The following is a 23,185-nucleotide window of genomic DNA, read 5'->3' as shown; positions in this document are numbered from 1 at the left end:
TGTCAATGAACATCTAAATGATTCAGACAAGGATTGGGAGATAGTGCTGTGGTCAGATGAGACTAAAACTGAGCTGTTTGACATTAGCACATCTTGCTCTGTTTGGAGGAAGAAAAATGTTGATTATGACCCTAAAGAGCACCATCCCTACATGATGCTTCGGGGCTATTTCTCTGCTGCTAAAGGTATAGGCCAACTTTGCAGCATTGAGAGGGACAATGGATAGCTAGGGTCATGTATTGTAAAATCTTGGATGAGAACCACCTTCTCTCAGACAGGACACTGAAGATGGGTCATGGACAGGTCTTTCAGCATGACCATGATCCACAACATGCTGCCAAGGCAACAAAGGAGTGGCTCAAGAAGAAGCACCTTAAGGTCATGGAGTGGCCCAGTCAGTTTCCAGGCTTAAAACCTATAGAAAAATTTTATGGTTGGGGCTGAAACTGAGTTGCCCAGCGACCGCCAAGAAACCTTAAGGATTTAGAGAAGATCTGTAAAAAAGCGTGGGCCAAAATCCCTCCTGAGATGTGTGCAGACCTGGTCACATATAAGGATGAGCTACGGCTTGTTCGCACACTCCACGTGCAGACCCCAACAGGAAGTCGGCGCAGCGCTAATTACGAGCAGTGAGACATTTCCCGATGTGCGGCTGCAGAGATTGGGACAATGTCTCACTGCCTGTGATTAGCACAGCGCCGGCGGGCTCTGCACGTGGAGTGTGCGCACACGCCGGGGCTCATCTCTATTCACCAACTACAAGAAATGTCTTACCTCTGTGCTTGCCAACAAGGGTTCATCCACCAAGTACTAAGTCATGTTTTGCTTGAGGATCAAATACTTATTTGTGTTTTTTTTTTCTTCTGGATTTTTGGTTGATATTCTGTCTCTATCGTTTAAAACACAGAGGGGAGATAAGGGCACTCTGGTGGAGGGGGAGCTGGTCAGGGGGATGATGGGTATGAAATGGCACTTCTGGCAGCACTTTGGTTAGAAGAGACACAAAGCAACTCCCTATTGAAATGTAAAGATTTAGAATGGGGAATGGATTCTGAATGGATGACTTGTGATGTATGAAGTCTTTACTCGAGTATTCCACACTCTTTGGGACTACAAGCTTTTGCCTTCTTCCTTAAAGAATCTGGTAGATACTCATTGTTACTTCAGGAGTTTATTTTATTTAGTCTAGAGTTTCTGCTCACACACAATTTTTTCATGTTTGACAGGTGCTATTACCTTCAGAGATGCGGTGACAAAATTTTCGCCCTCATTGGCCAATGTTTATATGGGGTGGTGGGAGAGGACCCGCATCTTTGGACATAATAGCCCCCGCCGTTTGGACACTGTGTTCTATTGCTGTTAGATGATCTGCTGCTCATTGTTTCCAATCATCAAATAGACATTGATGTATGGCTTAACTTATTTAATGACAATGATGTACAGCCATCCAAGGCACACCATTAGGGGCATTCTGGTTGGCCAGTTCCTCCGATTGTAACATTTCTGTTGTAAGAATACCAACTTGGCCAGGGAGGCTGCAGAAATAGTTTGCAGATTTAAATGCAGCGGTTATCCCGATGCGATTTTAAATAGAGTACTACACATCGCCCGTAAAATTCCCAGGGACAACTTGCTGTCTGATACACGTCCCAGAGAATACTTCTATAGCCTTCATCTTCTACAGTCAGCATTCTGGTGTTCTCTACCCCATTTAGTTTATATTTTAACAAAATAAGAAACACGGTAAATAAATATCTCCCCGTTTTTGTTTAATGATCCTATTTATATCCAGATACCGTATTTATTGGTGTATAACACGCACTTTTTTCCCCCTAAAATCAGGGGGAAATCGGGGGTGCGTGCTATATGCCGATCCCCCGCTGTTTGTAAGCCTTTTTGCTGTTCTCGGCAGCTTCTGGGTATTTTTGGCCACACTCGGCCGTTCGCGGCTATCTTCGGCCGTTCGCGGCTATCTTCGGCCGTTCTCGGCTATCTTCGGCCGTTCTCGGCTATCTTCGGCCGTTCTCGACGGCTTTCGGAAAGCGGCCGAGTGCGGCCGAAAATACCGGAAAGCCGTCGAACTACTGAGTGCTGCCGAGATACACAGGACATCTGCTCTGTATCTTGGCGGTGCCATTTTTATATGGCAAACACACAGACAAGGCTGAAAAAGACTGACAAGGCTAAATGGAAGGCTGCAAATGACACGGATAAGGCTGCATTGATGGGCATTTAAATGTAATTTTTTTCCTTAAACTTCCCTCCTAAAAGTTTTTTTTCTTTTAAATTCCCTCCTAAACTTGGGGTGCCTGTTATACGCCGATAAATACGGTACTTTCTAGAGGCATTAAAACTGTTTCTCGTTGGGCTCCAACACTAGGTAGATTTTTAGTCTGTTGATCGGTGAGAGCTCTGGTTCTCACTGGTTGACGTTTAAAGGTAATTTCAAATGTAGATTACGGGGACGTGCCTATTGTCATATTAAGGCTTCGTGTACACGGAGCATTTTTACAACTTCCTCTGAACAATTTAATTAAGTTTTAAAATGTCAGTTTTGCTGCGTTTGCGTTTTAGAAGCGTTTTTTTTTTCTTTTTTTTTTTTTTTTTTTCTTTTTTAATAGCCAAAAATGAAATGCCTCTAAACTCCGCTTTTGAACCTATGCGCAAAACTCAACTGCCTAGAAACGACTATAAATGCCCCTGTGTACATGGTCAGATAAGATAACATAGAGGAGAGTTCAGGAGCAGTTGAAAAAAATGCCCAACTGCTCCTAAACATCCGTTTAGCAGCAGCAGTGTACATGAGGCCTTAGAGGGGTCCTTCAGTCTGTTCCACCACTACTGGTAGAAGTTTTTTTGTTTCTTAATATATTTATTGCAATACCAGGTTTCTCGTATATGTAGTTACATGCGATTACTGCAACATCCAGTATGTGGGTCACACAACTCACAGACTGAAGGATCGTCTTTATAATCCTTTAACCACTACAATACAGGGCACTTTCGCCCCCTTCCTTCCCAGCCCAATTTTCAGCTTTCAGCGCTCTAGCGCTTTCAGTGACAATTGCGCAGTCATGCTACACTGTACCCAAATGAAATTTTTATCATTTTGTTTGCACAAATAGAGCTTTATTTTGGTGGTATTTATTCACGACTCCGTTTTTTATTTTTTGCGATATAAGCGCAAAAAAGCGGAAATTTGGGAAAAAAAACAATATTTTCTTTTTTCTATTTTAAAAGAAATCCAATAAAATCTAATTTTGTCATAAATTTAAGCCAAAATGTATTCTGCTACATGTTTTTGGTAAAAAAAATTCCGTTAAGTGTATAATAATTGGTTTGTGTGATCACGGACATATGTACGCAAATGATCATGTACATATGTGTGCAGGTGATCACGTACATATGTGTGCAGATAATCATTGGGGCATGTGATTTTAGTGGGACATATGTGGGGGACATGTGTTTTTATTATTTGGGGACATGTATGTTTTGGGGACATTGTGTTTATACTGTGTGGTGTGTTTACTGTGTGGTGATTTGTGTGTACACTAGACTGATGATCAGTGAGTAAAAAGCTGTAAAAAACAGCTCATACTCACTGATCATCAGCCGGCTGCAGCGATCCGCTCTCCTCTCCTCAGCGATGACTTCTGTGTGAGGAGAGGAGGAGCCGATTGCCTAGCAACCGGCTGTTTGTTTACATCACATGACGGCCGTGATTGGACACGGTCGTCATGTGATCAGGAGGGCCAATCACAGAGCCCTCCTGCCGATCTGAGATGCGCCGTGTCCGGGTGACACGGGCGCATCGGGATCGCGCCGCTGCGCGGGCACGCGCGCGATCCCGCTACTTCTGATGGACGTTCCTGAACGTCCTATCAGGAGTAGACGGCTCCCACCCGGCCGTATATGTGCATTGGCCGGGTGGGAAGTGGTTAAGAGATATCGAGAAAAAAACACTACAAACATTGGAATATAGTCCATAACAAGGATGTCTCCAGTCAATCTATTCAGGGGGATCAAAGCTATTGTGACACCCCCTAGGGGAGAGGCGATAGATTTAGAGTGCTTTGCATCTTGGTTTGTGGTCCATTTCCATGTTTTCCATTTTTCCGGGGGCCTCGTATGTATTTCTTCCTCCCGCCCCCAACCCCCCTTTGTTTTGTCCACATGTGTTTTCAATTTAAAATCATTGAATGCATCATGTGACATGTTTGAATCTGGTATATATTTGTCAAACAACATGTGGTCATTTAGTTATGACTAAGCAACAATGATGTGAAATGCGTGAGCTGTCTGTCCTGCTTCTGTTGTCACATTAACATTGACTATTTATTACAATAAAGGCTTTTATAGGAGTGAGGAAAAAAAGAATTCCTGGATGGCCGCACATCAAAAAAGGCACCTTTTATTTGCAAACGATTAAAATCTGAGTACAGTCACCTCATAAAAATAGGAAAAACGTGACAAAAACGAATGCGTTTCATGACCCATCATGGAGATTATTCATAGCTTTATCAGAGTGCGGCTGTCCAGAATCCATTTCTTCTATATTGCTTGTGCTGAGCCTGCACCTGGCTTCCACTTTGAAGGTGTTTCTTTCAGCACACCACCTGTAACGGTTTGCTCTTTTGTTAGAGAAGCAACGCTAAAGATATAAAAAGGAAAAGAAAGGCCCCTCTAAGTGCAGTATGCAAAATGTAATAAAGCACACAAAGGGTTAAAAGCACTTACAAGATCGTGTTAAATAACATGATAAAATCAGAAGTCGTCATCTGTGGTACATGTCCATCCTTGGCACGGTGGTAGACAGCAGCTTAGAGCTGTCCAGCAGCTGTAAAGCTCTCTCGTTCGTGCTGGAGGGAGGAGGCAGCAAGGAAGTTTGTGTTCCGGCTTCACTAAGGGACACACAAGGCTGATGGCGTCAGTGGGGAGAAAGGGGTGGCAACGCATTTCGGAGCATGTGCGGTTCCTTCGTCCGAACAGGAGTCGCACATGCTATGAAACACGTTGCCACCCCTTTCTCACCACTGACACCATCAGCCTTGTGTGTCCTGCAGTGAACATGAACCCAGAACACAGGCTTCCCTGCTGCCGCCTCTCTCTAGCACAAACGAGAATGCTTTACAGCTGCTGGACGGCTCTACACTGCTCTCTACCACTGTACAAAGGATGGACACGTGCCACAGATGAGGACTCCTGATTTTATCATGTTAATACTCAACAATCTTGTAAGTGCTTTTAACCCTTTGTGCACTTTATTAAATTTTGCATACTGTAGAGGCGCGTTTCTTTTCCTTTTTATCATTTAAAATACACCTATGTTAAAAATTATAGACCCTTCATTTCTTAAGTGTTCAAAATTACAAAATCTGCAGGGGATCAAATAATATTCCCCACTGTGTATATTTATGTGTGTAGATGGCTTATATCTATCTTCTATATCTATAAATATATAAAATGTGAACTTTACAGTTTTTTGTAAACCATGTGTAGGAAGAAAGACTTCTCTGGTTGCGTTACCACAAGAAAAAGTGGGAGCTTCAGGCACGTCAGCGCAAAGAGCGCCAAAAGAAGCGTCGTTTAGAGGATGGAGATGCAGCTCCTGGAGCAGGAGGTATAGTTCGAGAAACCCAGGCTGCTGGGTTAGGCAACTTCCTGCGTAAAACAGCTCGTAGCATCCTCGACATGCCCTGGCAGATCGTGCAGGTTTCTAATATTTTATTTATTTTTACAAGTGATGTAAAACAGTTATGCAACTTGCTAATAATGTACATGTGATTTTCTTTTAATAAAGATCGGAGAAAGTAGTCAACCAGGTATCTTCCGTTTATGGGCTGTGATTGGCAGCGACTTGCACTGCATCAAGATCAATATACCACGCATTTTTTATGTAAATCAGCGTGTGCCCAAAACAGAGGAGGGGGCAGTGTACAGAAAGGTGAGTACCAAACATGCTTTAACCTCTTGCCGACCAGCCGCCGCAATTTTACTGTGGCAGATTGACACAGCTGGGCGAAACGATGTTATGTTACATCACTTGGCCTTTTGGACACTAGGCGCGTACGCCCCAGCGTGTACAAGGAGCCGATGCGAGTGCCTGGTGGGCGTGAAGACTGCCTGGCTCCAGCGATCACTTGTGAGAGCATGAGAACCGGAATCTGTGTGTGTAAACACACAGATCCCTGTTCTTTCAGGGGAGAGGAGATGGATTGTGTGTTCATACTCTCTCCCTCTCCCTCTCCCCTAAACTGTCCCATCCCCCACAGTTAGAAACACACATAGGGAACACAGCTAACTCCTTGTAAAACAGAGCAAAAAAAACGGGCCAAAATGGGCTGGGAAATACCAACCCGGGGACTTTTACCGGCATCAGATCAGTGAAATCTGAAATTAAATATCATTTGCTAAAAATGTTTTTATTTATCCAACATACATCAATAGTTAACAGAACTTCATTATACAACCATAACACATATAATGTAGAACATCTCCAAGATTACCCCACTCTTATACATAAAAGCATAAGTGCTGAGCTACGATTTTCAACATGTTTCGCTCATAACTCGAGCTTCTTCAGGAACTGGCGCAGCGACTAATCATAACTAAGATCATAAAATAAAAAACAAAAAATAACGTATATTTCGTTCATAAACATTGTTTCCAAGGTTAGAGTACAAGTTTCAAAGAATCATCATTTTAAAGGTGTTATGATTAGTCGCTGCGCCAGTTCCTGAAGAAGCTCGAGTTATGAGCGAAACATGTTTAAAATCGCAGCTCAGCACTTATGCTTTTATGTATAAGAGTGGGGTAATCTTGGAGATGTTCTACACTATATCCTGCCTCACTATATGTTTTATGGTTGTATAATGAAGTTCTGTTAACTATTGATGTATGTTGGATAAATAAAAACATTTTTAGCAATTGATATTTAATTGCAGATTTCATTGATCTGATACCGGTACAAGTCCCTGGGTTGGTATTTCCCAGCCCATTTTGGCCCCTTTTTTTTTTTCTGTTTTACATATGATTTTGGGATGTGGTATCCTTCTTTATTCAATCCCTTCATCTTAATTTTGAAAACAGTTAACCCCTTGATCACTCCCTAGTGTTAACCCCTTCCCTGCCAGTGACATTTCTACAGTAATCTGTGCATTTTTATAGCACTGATCGCTGTATAATTGTCAATGGTTTCAAAAATGTGTCAAAAGTGTCCGATGTGTCCGCCATAATGTCACAGTCCTGATAAAAATCGCAGATCGCCGCCATTACTAGTAAAAATAATAAAAATCCCATACGTCTATCCCTATGTTGTAGACGCTATAACTTGCGCAACCCAATCAATATGCACTTATTGCGTGTTTTTTTTTTTTTTTTTTTTTTTTTTTTTTTACCAAAAATATGTAGAATACATATCGGCCTAAACTGAGGAAAACATTTGTTTTTTTTTTTATTTAAAAAATGTGGGATATTTAGCAAAAAGTTAAAGATGTGTGTTTGTTTTTTTGTTTTTTTTTCAAAACTGACGCTGTTTTGTTTATAGCGCAAAAAATAAAACCCGCAGAGGTGATCAAATGCCACCAAAAGAAAGCTCTATTTGTGGGAAAAAAATACGTCAATTTTGTTTGGGTACAGCGTCGCACGACCACGTAATTGTCAGTTAAAGAAATGCAGTGCCGAATCGCAAAAAAATGGCCTGGTCATTGTGCAGCTAAATCTTCCGGGGCTGAAATGGTTAAAGTGGTTGTAAAGGCAGAAGGTTTTTTTTTTTTATCTTAATGCATTCTGCGCGTTAAGATAAAAAGCCTTTTGTGTGTAGCAGCCCACCAAACACTTACCTGAGCCCCATCTCTGTCCAGCGACGTGCACGAGGGACTCTCCTTCATGGACTCTCCTTCGCTGCTGTCTCAGCCTATCAGGAAGTCAGTCAATCAGGAGAGAGAGAGGGGATGGGGCCGAACCGCAGCTTTGTGTCTGAATGGACACACAGAGATGCAACTCAGTTAGAGTGCCCCCATAGCAAGCTGCTCGACAGGATGGAGGGGCCAGGAGTAGCAAAGAGGGACCCTGGAAGAGTAGGATCTGGGCTGCTCTGGTCAAATCTATTATACAGAGCAGGTGAGTATAACATGTTTGTTCATTTTAAAGGAAACAAAACGAGACTTTGGTATCACTTTAAGTTTTAATAGCTGATTCCAGCTGATTTTTATTTATTTTTTCTTCGGGGTGGAGGGACTATTTCATTTTTTAAACATTGCAGAGTAAGACCGCAAGCCGGTACCATGACGCCTCTTGATATTATGCGTAAGCTCTACGTATACCGTGAAATTGCATTTATTCTGTCTTCTGCAGGTGAACAGAATTCTACCTCGCTCCAATCCTGTGTACCACCTGTATGAATATTCAGTGCCTGAAGACATGTACCAGGAGCACATCAATGAAATCAATGCAGACTTGTCTGCCCCTGATATTGAAGGAGTGTATGAGACTCAGGTAGTGGCTCAGTATGTTTTTCTGAGGCTGCCTTAACATTTTAGCAGCAGTTGCATGCCACATGTTTTTGTATAAATATAATGTAGATGTTAGGCCAAGATGGTGTTATGTTTTGAGGTTTTCCTTTTTTTTGATTAACAAACTGTATATTACAAGAAAAACAAACCTCTCTAGTGAACATTACACTTTCATGAAGTATGTGTTTAATAATTCTTGTTTGTTAATCTGCATACTTAGGTCCCCTTGCTGCTAAGGGCTGTGGTCCAGCTTGGATGTGTGTGCATGGTGAATAAGTCGATGGTTCGGCACTATTCTGGAAGAGAAACGGACACCTTTGAGCTGGATTGCTTGGAAATGAAGTCTCTGGCTCAGTATAGTTACCTAGAGCCAGGTATTCAATAACCACAAAAGAAACAAGCTATGTCTCCTGTTTAATATGGATAGGTTTAACACGTGATACTTTATTGATAAGAGAGATTGGCACTCTGGCCTTGTTTTTCCAGTGTCTAGTCCAGTGATTCTCAACCAGGGTTCCGTGGAAACCTAGGGGTTCCTTCAGCAGTGGGCAATTTCTGCCTCTCAGAGAAGTTCCCACTGAAACCATTGATCTTTTTAACTATCTGTAAGGAGGTGATTCTTCCCAATGACCACGAGTGTAAGGACCATTCTTCCCACTGACCATCACACTAATGTATCATGAGTTGTATATTTCTCATTTTTAACAGGGGTTCCCTGAGACCGGTGTTGAAAAGGTTGAGAAAGGCTGGTCCAGTCAGTAAAGAGTCTTTAGGCTATACCTTTGTTTTTGTGGGCTCTATATTTTTGAGTTTACATCAAGTGCTTAGATTACTTGTCAACATAAAAGCACATGATGATCTATTTGTGGTAAAGACACTAAACCACCTCTTTTGGGGGGCAGAGTCCATTCCGATTGTTTCATTGTTTTCTGTAAAGCACAGTCTGCCAAATATTCATGTAGAAACGTTTGTTTTCTGTGCATGAAGCACACACTTGATGATCACACATTTCCCTTACCTCAACTTCTAAATCCAATTTTATTAATGTTTACATGCTAATGCATGTTGTGTGTTTAATTTTTTCACAGGAAGTATCCGTCATATTTACTTATACCACAATTCTCAAGGGCACAAAGCACTGTTTGGACTGTTTATACCATCTCAGAGAAAAGCTGCTGTGTTTGTAGTGGACACGGTGAGACCCTTATGTATTGTTATACATAGACTGGAATTTTAACCAATCCTTTTTTTGTTCTAATTTCTGGGTAAAGTGCATGATGCTTTGCTTCACCTGAGGTTTATATTGTCGATTGTGTTCTTTTTTGAGATTTTTCCTACCTTTCTGTCCTTGTGACCACATAAGCATTATTGTAAACTGAATTTGTTTTTACTCTGTGTGCACGAAGGGAGACACTGCCACTAATCTTTAAAGGATATGTATAGAATGTAATGCAGTGAAGGAAAATTCCTTGCTTGTGTGGATGAAGGAATCCTTTTTCTTTTTTCCATTGAGCCCACTGGCTAAATCAAAGTCACTACCTATGGCCAGCATTACAGTTTCAAGCCACCTAGAAGTGAACCTGTTGAGGGTCACTTATTGGTTGGTGTATGCGGGTGTGGTGAGGGGAGGGGTTGTACTGACAAAGCAACTAATTGCAGATATAGTCAGATATAGTGTTATTCCTCTGCATTTCATGGGTGTTAGGGGTAATTTTTTTTTTTAAATAACAGTAGAGGTCACTATAAAGCATTCATTAATACAACCTGTACTTCTGATTATATAGGTCCGCAGTAACCAGATGCCAAACCTTGGCAATATGTATACCAGTGAACACAGTTCAATGCAGGAAAAAGTTGATCCAGAGCTGTTACCTCCAGAGAAACACGTGTTTGAGGTTCGAGCGGAGACTGACTTGAAAACAGTCTACAGGGCTATCCAGAGATTGCTTTTAAGCTACAAAGTAGGTAAAATGTCATTTGACCTGTCTTGAGAAGAAAAAAAAAACTGCAAGCAATAAAGCAAAGTTATTATATTTATTAGGATGAGAGGCGTGGCCCAACCTTGATTGCAGTACAGTCTAATTGGCCCTTAAAGAGGTTGACAAGTGGGATGCCTGTTTTGGAGGAGTTTCCTCTTGTTCCAGTACGTGTGACAGATGACATAAACTATAATGTTCTGGATTGGCAACGGCATGGTGCTCGACGAATGATCCGCCATTATCTTAATTTAGACAGCTGTCTGTCACAGGCTTTTGAGATGGCTAGGTAAGTGTTGATACACGTATAATCCTTGAAATTTGTGTAGCATGACCAAATGTCTAAACTGAAGAGGAATTCTCTGCATGAATCAATCTGGTATATACAAGCAAGGGCAACAACATTGCTAGAGGTAACCTGAAGAAAAGGAGAAGGCTTATAAAAAGACACTGCAGAGATCCAATATAGTATACACTGATAAGTCATAACATTATGACCACCAATCATAACCTGCTGAGGCATGCACTCCACTAGACCTCTGAAGGCATGCTTTGGTATCTGGCACCCAACCATCAGTAGCAGGTCCTTTAAGCCCTGTAAGTTGCAAGGTAGGGCCTCCTGGACCGGACTTGTTTTTCCAGAACATTTCCTAGTTGCTCGATTTGAAATGAGATTAGGGGAATTCAGGGGGCACCCACAACTCATTGTGTTCCTCAAACCTTTCTAGAATTCATCAGACCAGGCCACCACCTTCCATTGCTCTATAGTCTAGTTCTGATGCTTATGTGACAAGTATAGGTGCTGGTGGCTGTGGACAAGAGTCAGCATATGAGCACCCTGACTGGGCTGCATCTACCCCACACACAACAACTGCAATGCACTGTGTGTTCTGACATGTTCTATTAGAACCAGCATTAACACTTGCAACAATTAGAAATTTAAGGTACAGTAGCTCTTTTGTTTGGTTCAAACTACACAGATGAGCCTTTGCTCCCCACATGCATCATTGAGCCTTAATCTGCAGTTTTGGAGCTGCTCCTGATCCTGTTGGTTGTCAAGCCATTACAATTTGGGTCATGTCAAGTCACTCAAATCCTTATACTTGCCCATTTTTTCTGTTTTCAAGACATAAACTTCAAGGATAAATGGCCAGGGTTATATTTGAATCATATTTGCGTCCGTGAAAACTTTTCAAGTTTAGGACCAACTCAACTTGGAACCTGGTCTCAGGGTGAAGACCAAGTGTGGCATTACCACCACTTCCGCCTAGAGCTTTTGTAAGGTACTCTGGCACTTCCTCCTGCCCTTTCGTTTTTGCATTGTCCTTTCGGGCATGCTTACCTATATGCATCTTTCTCTGTACTCGATGGGAAGATCCTCAGTTCTAGCTATGGCAAACACCAGATGAAAGGGAACCATGACAAAACCACAGGTGAGCATTCACTCTGCCGAAGACCCGCACAATATTCATCTTGATATGCTCCTTGCACCAGAGCAGGAATTGATCCAAACACCAGTTTCTGCAATCCTATTCTAGCTCTGTCATTCCAACTCCAGGAGTGCTCAGCTTCCACCACCTCGATTAGGGGGAATTTGCCCATGTGCAGCACCATAGCAACTGTAGATTAAACAGGCAAGATGGCATCCACCTTGGCTGCAAAGGATGGGAAAGATGATTCTGCTTTGAGACAGAAGGGTTTTGAGTCCGTCATTCTTACCTTGCAGAAAAGAAAGAAAAGCCACTTCCAGAAAGAGCTACCATCGTACCCAGAAATCCTTGGTTTTTCTGGTGTGAATAAATGCACCTTAATCCCAGGGACTACACTGTGCATGCATTTTGGCCTTCCTACAATCAAGTCTACAATCAAGTCTTGCTCAGAACTTGGGCCTTAAATACTTTAAAAAGACAGGTTTTGGCCTTGTAAATACTGTTTCAAGAGCCTCTGCCCCTATCTTTGTCAGAACCTTAATTCAAGGTGCATCTGGCATCAGGCTCCCATTACAGCTCCCTGAGGATCTCAACTTGCAGAAAACATCATTTGAACCTTCCAGGGATATCCCCGTAGATTACTTCTTTCCTGCATTGTGGTCTTTTTGGTAACTATCTTGCCTGTGGAACGCATCTGAGTTGGCAGCTCTTTTGTAGAGAGGCTTTCCTCATTCTTCAAAATGACCATTCTTAATTAAAAGACCATTCTTATGCCTCGAAAGGAATTCTTTCTTTGTTCTATTAGAGTCTACCTCAAAGTAACAGATTTCATCAGAAAGACTGATTCCCTTGTCCTCTACTCAGGGCCTTGCAAAGGACACCCTGCTTAAATTTTGATTATATTTATCATACATACTTCTATTAGATTAATTTCCATTAATTGGTTATTAGAAATACTGATTTAACTAAGCATTTCATCTGCATTGACTTGTTTTTAATTTATAATCCTACTTTATAGCTTACAATTTAATATAATTATTTGTATCCCCTATCAATCAGATATTACCATCTTCCTGTGGGTAATTTACCTGATGATGTGTCTACATTTGGCTCAGACCTGTTCTTTGCAAGGCACCTTAAACGTCACAATCACCTCCTGTGGCTTTCCCCAGGCTCCCGACCTGACCTTGGGGGCAAAGAGGCAGATGACAACCGACTAGTTATGGAGTTCGATGAGAGGGCATCTGTGGAACTCAACAACCCAGCGTGCTACAATACTGGTATAAATTTTATATAATTTACAGTAGCCTCTAGTACCTATAACCATTGTATCGTTTATAGTCATTGGAAATGCAGTCGCATTTTACAACCTGCATTGTAATATATTTTTGTCATTGCTGCAGTGTGTGTGGAGCTGGATATTCAGAGCCTGGCTGTAAACAGTATCTTGCAGTCGCATCACATTAATGACCTGGAAGGTGCTGGCAGTATAGGTATTAGCTTTGATGTGCTGCAGCAGGCTTCCCTTGAAGATATGGTTACTGGGAACCAGGCCGCTGCTGTTGCTAGTTACGACGAGACAGCGCTTTGCTCAAACACCTTCAGGTACTGTGTTTAGACGTTTCAGTAAAATGTAATGCATAAATTTGCAGGTTTTCTAAAGTTCTTAAAATTTTAAAGACCACAGTGACTAATGAAAGATAGAAAGCCAAATGGATTTTTTATTGTGTGTAGTCATGCTAAGATGGCAACAAATGTAGTTTGTTTTCTTTGTTCCCCTGTAGGATTTTGAAAAGCATGGTGGTGGGTTGGGTAAAGGAAATTACTCAGTACCACAATGTCTACGCAGACAATCAAGTTATGCATTTTTATCGATGGCTACGAACTCCATCCTCACTTCTTTATGATCCTGCTCTTCACCGAACTCTCCACAACATGATGAAGAAATTGTTCCTGCAGTAAGTAAATGTGCTACTATAGTGATTTTTAAATAGGGCTGGGATGGAAGTACATTTAAAACCATAACTGAACGACGTATAGCTTGCACTGTGTATCTGAACAAAGTGGGATTAGTTTGTCGAATCGTTAATCAAAAACATGGTGTTCAACACAAATGTGCTTTCTTAGAATCACAAAAATAAATCTGCAGTACCAAGATAATTCCTACCTTTTGGGCAGCCTTGCTAAAGAATGACAATTGGGATAGATAATTTCTTGAGGCTTAGTTTGTATTTCTCATGACATTTATCTTCCTCCTTCAAGAAAGGTCATTAAAGTACAGTTAAGCTGTACAGCAGTTTCAGTGCGGTTCATAAAAACATTTAAAAAAAATAGGTACAATGTGTACAGTATGCTGGTGCATATTTTGAACATATTGGTTGTAAACCTAGTCCTGAGACACTTATTTCATATCAAAGCTTTGCCACAGAGTGTTGGAATCTTAAGATATCTAGACCATGGACATCTATCAGTTTGCATAACCCAATTCTAGGTAATTTTAGTGTACTTTTAATATTTGTTTCTGAACTATATAATGCACAATATCATTTTAGGGCACACCTTAAAAATGCCTTCTACTGAGGTGACTCCTCCTCTGGCAGCCCCAGAGAACAAATAGACCATGTAAAATATGCTGCAATTTTTTTGAACTTGTCAAAAATAAAACTGGCAATACAAAGACATTCCATTAAGATTATGTTTTGAGCCCCTCTCAGCTCTTTTACAAGCTAGAAGCAATGGCTGGTTTAAGTTTAAATAAAAGCACTACTATTTTTATCCCCATTTTTTTTATTATTTACAGATTTGTGCCTTTCTCATGTTGTAAGATCATCCTCCGCCTTGCATATGTTTGTGAAATGCAATAATTACCCTATTTAGAGTCTTAGTTATATTAATGCTGAATTCCAGGTATGCATATTTTTGCACAGTTTTCATGGGAGCAGTAACTACCTATGTCTTTACCCCCTTAAGGCTGGTCGCTGAATTTAAACGTCTGGGTTCCTCTGTAGTTTACGCCAACTTCAACCGCATTATTCTAAGCACAAAGAAACGTCGGGTAGAAGATGCTGTAGCCTATGTTGAATACATTACCCAGAGGTAAAATTTATGGCTATATGGTTTTTGTCCTCTTGTGACCTTGATTTCTAGCAGCTTGTGATATGTGACCCTATTTCTGTTGCAGTATTCACTCCAGGGAGATCTTTCACTCCTTAACTATCTCATTTTCACGTTGCTGGGAGTTTCTGCTGTGGATGGACCCTGCTAATTATGGTGGAATTAAAGGCAAACTTCCTTCTAGTGTGCACTATGGAGAGGTCAGTCCTAGAAAATTATTTAGGTTGAGTCTTAATGAAGTTTGTGATGTTTTGGCTTTGTCATGATGCTCGGTCTGATTTTTAATAACTCAGAGTGAGAAGAAGAAATCTCAGGGTAATGAAGAGGCGGGCAGTGAAGACGAGGAGGAGGATGAAGAAGAAACAGGTGGTCATTCAGATAATGAACAGCCAGAGGACCAGGTTGAAGAGTGCTTGGAGAATAGTTGGAATATTGTGCAATATCTGCCTCAGGCAGCATCATGTCAGAGTTATTTCCTGATGATCATTTCAGGTAAGTGGTACTTTTCCTTTATGCAGTCTAGAACATCTATATATACATGAGTGTAAACTGAATGCCCCAGAGCTTGTGTGTTATACTATATACATACATATACATATATATATATAGTGTGTGTGTCTGTGTAAAAAAAAAAAAAAAAAAAAAAGTTTTTTGTTTTTATTATTTCAGCTTACATTGTGGCTGTCTACCATAGCATGAAGGAGGAGATGAGACGAAATGCTCCTGGTAGTACTCCAATCAAGCGCAGGCAGAATAGCCAAGTGTCTCAAGAGGCAGTAGGTGAAACTGGGGCCATGCCAGGTAAGAGGACCTGAATGAAAAAATGTGCATTATGTGCAATATTTGTCTATGAAAATCCTGAGTTCTGCATTACCTACTCCTGACCTTTACACTCTACTTTACTTGGTACTAACTCCTGCACTCTGAGTTACATACTACACACCTTTTAACTCTGCATTACATGTTCCTGATCCCTACACTCTGCTATAATTAATGCTGAACCCTACCCTCTGTTACATACTTTTTAACTCTGTGTTACTCACTAATGGACCCTGCACTTTGCGTTACATACTTCTGAACTCTGTTTAGCTACTGATCCCCGCACCCTATGTTGCTCCTGACCCCTGCCACTGTGTATTGCATACTACTGACCTCTAATCTCGGCTAGGTTATCGCCTAAAAAAAAAAAAAACTTCTATTTTGTATGGGTAGATCTTCACTTCTCCATGATTGCCTACCCTCCCTCTAGCAGCTTGTAAACAAACAGCAGGAGCTGTAAGCTATTCAGAAAGGGATCACAACACAAGCCGTGTCCTACACAGCGTAGTGTAGTATCCTGGATAGTGCTGTTTGACTCGTTTTTTTGTAAATAAAAGCCCTTTTCTCCAGCTGCAGTCATTCATAACACAAACTGACAGTTTCCACACTGTCCGTTCCCCTAAATAGCAGACTGCATCTCCAACGTCGCTGTAATCAAAACAAGAGTGATGTGGCAACACGGTACTACAGAATGGAGAAGGGGCATGAGACCCAGTGCTGGCTGTAAATAACGCCCCCACTATGTCCATATTTTTAGGCTTTGGGGTGGGGGGTGCTAACTACAGTTAGCAATGACAGAAAATACATTTCTTATCATACATCACAAGTTATAGGCCTACTTCAGGTGAAGGACACTGGCACGCCCTAAATTAAAAAGTGCACTCCCTAGATAACCCCTCCCACTGGTGGGAGTACCTCAGTTTTTTTGCCAGTGTCTAAGGTGTTGGTCACGAATAAAGATGTGCTGTGCTGAGCTCCACTGGAGCAATCCTTGCTGGGGATCCATTCAAAGTGTCTTATGCTGACCGGATCCATTCAAGGTGTCTTATTTTTGGCCAGATTGAATGGTACCCGGGCCTCGTATCCGAAGAAACAAGGTTTTGCCTGTGAATGCTTCTCTTTTTAGAGAGCTGGACCCTGGGATCCAGTACTTTTTGGTAGTGAGGCCATAACATTTTTGCTGGCAGAGTGCTGTTGTATGTCCAGGATTGTGGGTTTCCTCAAGGATCCCCTGCTCCTAAAGGTTTAACGGAACCCACTGTGAAGGATGAAGATTGGGTCTGTTGGTTTACCACAGAAAACCCTGCGGCGGAAAAGGCAAGTGGCGTTTCCTAAGAAATCTTTTGAATTTTCTTATGAATGTCTCCTTTAAATATAATAATGTTGTCATGCCCATGTGTCGCCACCGCGGGCTGTATTGAGCACTCACCGCCTCATGCTGGAAACAGCGTCAGAGCCAAAATGCTTTCCTCTTCCTCCAGCCGAACAGCAGATCCTCCGGTAAGCTTAAGCGGGGGTTTGTCTCCCCGCCTATTGCCCCCCTATGCTGATACGCTCCCCCTCGTGTAAAAGCGCTCAGATTGTTTTTTTTTAGAGAAAAAAATAAAAAAACGGACAGGAAGTGCGATCAGCGCGCCACTTGCTGGCTTGTAACACCCCCCCATGCTTCTTTCTGTAAGTCTGAGAGGACCTGTAGTCTGCCGCTCGCATGGGAAAACACTTCTTTCTCTTTAGTTCATTGACGGACACAGCTCTGTTAATCTTGACCATAGGGTTAATACACCACCTTCAGGAGAGGACTAGGCAAAACATGTAATACACGTAAAAAACAGAACTGTACAGTTTCGCCCAGGGGGGCGGTCCCTCTAGTAGTAACCCCTCAGCCTGCTTCCTGCAGCTCAGTTTTTTTTCTGCCTAGTGAAGAAGGACCTAGGCTCCCTGCTGGGACCATCAGTCCTAGGGATTTTTTCTGATTTTAGGAGCCTGTGATCTTCTATCAACAGCCGGCTGGGTGACAGGCTGGATAATATAGATCCTTGTAGTCTCCCTAGCCTGGCCATCGAGCGTGTGCAGACGCTAGCTGCACGCTGGATCGGCCACTCAGGCTCCAGGGGCGGCAAGTGAGCGCAATGCTCAGGGGCACAGATATGACCGGAATGCTGCATAACTGGGCTGTTGAACGGTGTGTGTAAGTTAATGCACTGTTGCATTAGTTCCCGCATTTTTGGAGCGTGTTGAGGGTAGTGCCTCCTGTTGAGGTGTACCCTGTTTTTGTGGTGTTTTTTTCCACATACTGTTGTTTTTTGTGGGTAAATTTATACTAGTTCCCATTTGCCATGGCGGATGAAGTTTTTATGCTGTTTTCCCCACCCCTCGTTTTGCACTGCTTGGGGACGTCCCAATGGCTAAGAGAGGAGCTGTGTCAGTCGGTGATTATAAGAGAAAATGGGGATTTGTTTTGTACTCACCATAAAATCCTTTTCTCTGTAATTCACCAAATGACAGCACCCGCCCCTCCTGTTTTTCTTTACGTTATACTGCTTGTTGACGTACTGATGGCTGCATGGCAGGCTGGGGGGTTGTTACCTAAGGGACCGCCCCCTGGGCTGAACTGGAAAGTTCTGTGTTTTACATAACATGTAATGCCTAGTATTTTCCTAAAGGTGGCGTAACAATCCAATGAGAGGAGCTGTGTCAGTCGGTGAATTACAGAGAAAAGTATTTTTTTACGGTAAGTACAAAAATTCCTATTTTTTCCTCTGAAAAAGTTCTCAATACTTTATTCTATTGAGGAAGGGCTTTATGGGCAGTTCCAGCGATTAACGCTGCTATATCCTCTGTAAACAAAAACCTGACTTGTCCAGTAGACCATGCTCATATGCTAAAGGGTCCAACAGATAAGAAGTTGGAGTTCCTTTTAAAAAAAATTAAATTTAATATATATATATATATATATATATATATATATATATATATATATATTTCGCCCGCAGGTTCAGTCATTCAAACCTGTGCTGGCATTCAGAAACCTACAGCCACATCATCCTGAAAGTGCCTGATCTAGTCTGATCTTGGAGGCTAAGCAGGGTCAGGCCTGGTTAGTACCTGTATGGGAGACTGCCTGGGAATTCCATGTGCCATGTACTCCAAAGTTATTCCTGATCAGCTGGCCCAGGGTTTGGCCGGCTTATCAGAAGCGTTCTGTTTTACAGTTATCGCTATGAAAGATTCTATTCTTCAGGCGTCACAGCTCATGCTAAGGCTGGTACATGTGCATAGAATCCTATGGTTGAAAGATTGTTAGCCGAAGCGCCATACAAAAGTTCATGCCCAGTTTCCCTTTTTATGGTGAACGGTTATTTGGAGGCAATCTGGATAAGTATATCCAAAGAATTTCTAATGGAAAAGTTCCCTTTTTTTCCGGTTAAGAAGTTTAAGTATTTTTCTTTTAAATGTACTGCTTCTCTAGTGCCAGGCGCATCTGCCTCCAGGCAGTCACGACGGCTTCCACCGTTGGAATTTGAGTGGTAAACCTCAGGGTCAGTCCCAGGGTCAAAAGCCTTATGAAAGAGTGCTCCCGCTTCGAGTGGGGGGAAGGCTTCTAAAGCTTTCATGGGTCTGTCAGGAACTATATCAATTCCTGTCTCCTCGTTTTCTAAGATCAAAACGTTCCCAGAGATCCAGTGAAGAGTCTCTCTTTCTAGCTTGAGATCGGTGGTCCACTTGGTAGAGCAAGGATTAGGGTTTTTTCAAAACTTTTTTTTTTTTTACGGTTCCAAAACTGTACGGGGATGTCAGACCCATTTTGGAGATCAAATATCTAAACCTGGTTTGAATATCCATTCTTTCGCATGGAATCAATCCAATCAGTAGTCTCCGTCCTACAAGGGGGGAGAACATCTAGCATCAATCGACGTCAAGAATGCTTTTTTCCATGTGGTATTTTTTTCCCCTGAAATTTACGCTTCAAGGTAGAAAATCTTCATTTTCAGTTTGTAGCTTTGCATTTTGTTCTAGCTACTCCACCTCGAATGTTTACAGAGGCTCCTCCTTTAGCCAGGGTAATGGCTCAAGGTATAACAATACTAGCCTATTTAGATCTTCTCTTCATAGATCAATTTGGTAGCCCGCTTAATCCAAACTTTGGTCACCGCAGTTGGTTACCTGGAATACCTAGGTTGGATTCTCAGACTAGAGAAATATTAGAAAAGTTTTAAATGTTTTATTGTGTGACTATTAGAAAAATTATTAGGAAAAACAATAACCCTGAGACTGATTTTAAAATTACTTCTGAGCACGTTGTATTAACTTGCTATATAGTTTTGCTTTAACTAACTCCAGAAAGTTGTAGGATGATTAAGCTTAACCATATATGGTAGAACAAGACTGTACAGGAAAATCTAGCCAAATATAATACCATTTTGTACCAGACACGCTATCTGTGTTTCCTCATCCAATAGTTGAGGCTAATTTATTGTAGATATGAGGAGGGGGAATATACATCTTTGTGTGATTCGTACTGCATCTTTTGGCTTTTAAGCATAATCCATTTGTGTGACACATCTGAAATAAATTGTCAGCTTCTCAATACATCTGGAGTTCAACTGATCACAAGAGAAGAATAATCGATTCTAATTATAAGAATAACAAAATCCTCCTTAAATCCATCAAGGAGATTGCAGTACTTGGGACTGATCATTGATACAGCTCAGAAGAGAATGTTTGTTCCCCAGGAAAGGATCAGTTCCATAAGGGAACTGATTAAGTTACTCAAGTCAAAGAAGAATCCCTCTATTTGGCTTTGCGTGAATTTGTTGGGAAAGATGGTGGCTTCTTTTGAGGCCGTTCCTTATGCGCAGTTTCATTTAAGACTGCTGCAAAACAGCATCCTGTCAACTGGGAACAAGAAGGCCCAAGCTCTGGGCTTCCTAATGTGTTTATCCCCCAATGTGCATGAAGAGCCCCAATTGGTGGTTGATATCCAAGAATCTTCAATCCTTTCTACCAGTTACCTGGAAGGTGGTAACAGACGCCAGCCTTCTGGGCTGAGAAGTCCTGGAAGAAGCATCTACCCTAAGGAAATGGTCCAAATCAGTGATGACCTTGTCCATCAATATCCTAAAGATTCGGCAGTACGCCAGGATCCAATCCGACAGTGCCACAGCTGTGGCTTTTATCATTCACTAAGGGGGCAAGAGAAGTCGTGTGGCCCAGGAAGAGGTGAATCATATTCTATCTTAGCAGAAAGCAACATTCCTTGCCTATTTACAATTCTCATTCCAGGAATAGGAATTGACAGGTGGACTACTTGAAGTCGCCAACAATTGTTCCTGGGAAAATGGTCCTTTTCACCCTTAAAGGTTTCTGTTGCTATACTAGAAGATGGAGAGCTCTGGATGTGAAACTTTGTGTCAAGGACAAGGGATCCGTTGGCATACGAAACGGATGCCTTGATTTTTTTCAGTGGGATCAGTTTTTTTTACTGATCTATGCCTTCCCTCCTGTTCTGCTGCTTCAGTGCCTTCTTCACAGGACCAAGCAAGAAGGGAAGAAGGTGATTCTTGTGGCCCAGGGGATCTTGGTTTTCTGAGATCGTAAAGATGGCGGTGGGGGACCCTTGGACCCTGCCACTATGGCCAGACCTTCTCTTGCGAGGTCAGGTGTTCCATCCTACCTTTCAAGCACTAAATTTAGCGGTTTGGCTGTTGAGATCCCCATTCTGAATGATCAAAGGCAATTAGTCTCAGTAGTTTTACTTTGGTAAATGCTAGGAAGCCGGCTTCCAGAGTCAAGAATCTGGAAGGCATATGTCTCCTGGTAAAAGAAAGGGAGAAAAAACTGCTACGGAATGGAAACAATACTGGTCGGAAGCTGCAATTCAGATGTATACCAAAAATACAAAAATAAACAAAAAAGAAAAAAAAAAAAAGAACTACACTAACCTCAAATTCCCAAAGTGAATGAGATATATGTACGTGTTAAACCCACGATATAAACCTTAATATCTCTGAAACCACCTCAAAGAATAGTGCATACAAATATATATACAAAATTTATATAAAACACAATTGCGTGTCAATAATGTGAACCACCCAAAAACAACAAAGGTCGTATAAATCTATATGTATATACCCCTAAAAATAAAAACATACCCCAAAACTTAAAAAGTGCATAAAATAAATTACTAAAAATTGTCAACTCTATATAATGTCCATATGATTATATGACAAAATATTGCTGTAAAGTGTCCATATAATAAACAAACACCAGTGAAAAATTCTTCATATGAATAGCTGGATTTGAAGTGCACAAATTAAATATCTTCTCCAGGAGTATAATGTGCTTTTCCCATCACCAAACAAATGAATTGGCTCCTAACCAGCTCCAAGCGACCCCCCCCCGTTACAGAGGGTCACCACAGGCAAAATGCAATCAAATGGATATCCAGGTAGCTGTTCCCCCTCAAGCGATCCCAGACCTTTCACACAATGGGGCTATGGCTGTTACTCCACATGTCACTCCCAACTCAATGTGGTATCACATAGGGAAAAACATAGGCTCCAGATAGTGTAAAACCAATGATTTTAATTTGCAAATAACGAACGTATACACTTACATAAGATAATTTAAAAGCAGGCTCAAAACAGAAGCGTGCGCCGGCCGGACACGCTGCAGAACAAAACCAACCCGTCCTTCCTGGTCTGTAACGAACGAACACGACTGGGGTGACGTTGACACGTTCGCACTGCCCTACGCGTTTCGTAATAACTTGCATCGTCCAGTATATATGCACTATTCTTTGAGGTGGTTTCAGAGATATTAAGGTTTATATAGTGGGTTTAGCACGTACATATATCTCATTCACTTTGGGAATTTGAGGTTAGCGCAGTTCTTTTTTTTTCTTTCTTTTATATGTCTCCTGGTGTAGATCCAGGGGTTGGCACCCCAGGAAATATGTCATAGGTAGGTTCCTTGAATTCCTACAGATGGGATTAGAATTGAAGCTGGCTTTGAGGACTATCCATGGCCAGATATCAGTCTTTCTTTTCATCAAACACTTGCGTCTCTCTCTGTGGTTCGTAACTTTATTCCGGGGGTAACATGGATTAATCCTCCAGTTGGCCTCCCCTGAAGCTTTTGACTTCATTTTAGTCCTGTCTGCTTATAGAAACAGAGCCAGTACGAGATATTCCCTTGGTTCTCTTGAGGGGGGAAAAATAATTTTCTTTGCCATATCTTCTGCATGAAGAGTATTAGTGATGGCTGCTCTTTCTTGTAAGGAGCCGTATTGGTCGCTCATAAGGATGAGGCTGTATTGCGGCCTCATCCTGAA

The 23,185-nt window shown here is 41.7% G+C and overlaps 1 protein-coding gene across 1 annotated transcript in view; it reads left to right on the top strand.

The window, feature by feature from the left end:
* The window catches only part of POLE (DNA polymerase epsilon, catalytic subunit), a 132,514-nt gene that overhangs the window by 102,377 nt on the left and 6,952 nt on the right, over positions 1–23,185 (top strand). The window contains exons 31-44 of the mRNA XM_077461194.1: positions 5,500–5,712; positions 5,801–5,944; positions 8,356–8,496; positions 8,734–8,887; positions 9,602–9,708; positions 10,298–10,474; positions 10,555–10,778; positions 12,979–13,199; positions 13,323–13,524; positions 13,704–13,877; positions 14,890–15,015; positions 15,101–15,233; positions 15,327–15,525; positions 15,703–15,834. Coding sequence (XP_077317320.1) covers positions 5,500–5,712; positions 5,801–5,944; positions 8,356–8,496; positions 8,734–8,887; positions 9,602–9,708; positions 10,298–10,474; positions 10,555–10,778; positions 12,979–13,199; positions 13,323–13,524; positions 13,704–13,877; positions 14,890–15,015; positions 15,101–15,233; positions 15,327–15,525; positions 15,703–15,834 — 2,347 coding nt within the window. The remainder of the gene's footprint in view (positions 1–5,499; positions 5,713–5,800; positions 5,945–8,355; positions 8,497–8,733; positions 8,888–9,601; positions 9,709–10,297; positions 10,475–10,554; positions 10,779–12,978; positions 13,200–13,322; positions 13,525–13,703; positions 13,878–14,889; positions 15,016–15,100; positions 15,234–15,326; positions 15,526–15,702; positions 15,835–23,185) is intronic.

This window comes from Lithobates pipiens, unplaced genomic scaffold (genome assembly GCF_037356315.1).
Source record: "Lithobates pipiens isolate NorthernLeopardFrog02 unplaced genomic scaffold, aLitPip1_a1.2 Scaffold_3, whole genome shotgun sequence".
Taxonomy (NCBI): domain Eukaryota; kingdom Metazoa; phylum Chordata; class Amphibia; order Anura; family Ranidae; genus Lithobates; species Lithobates pipiens.
This window is presented reverse-complemented; position numbering and strand designations above follow the sequence as displayed.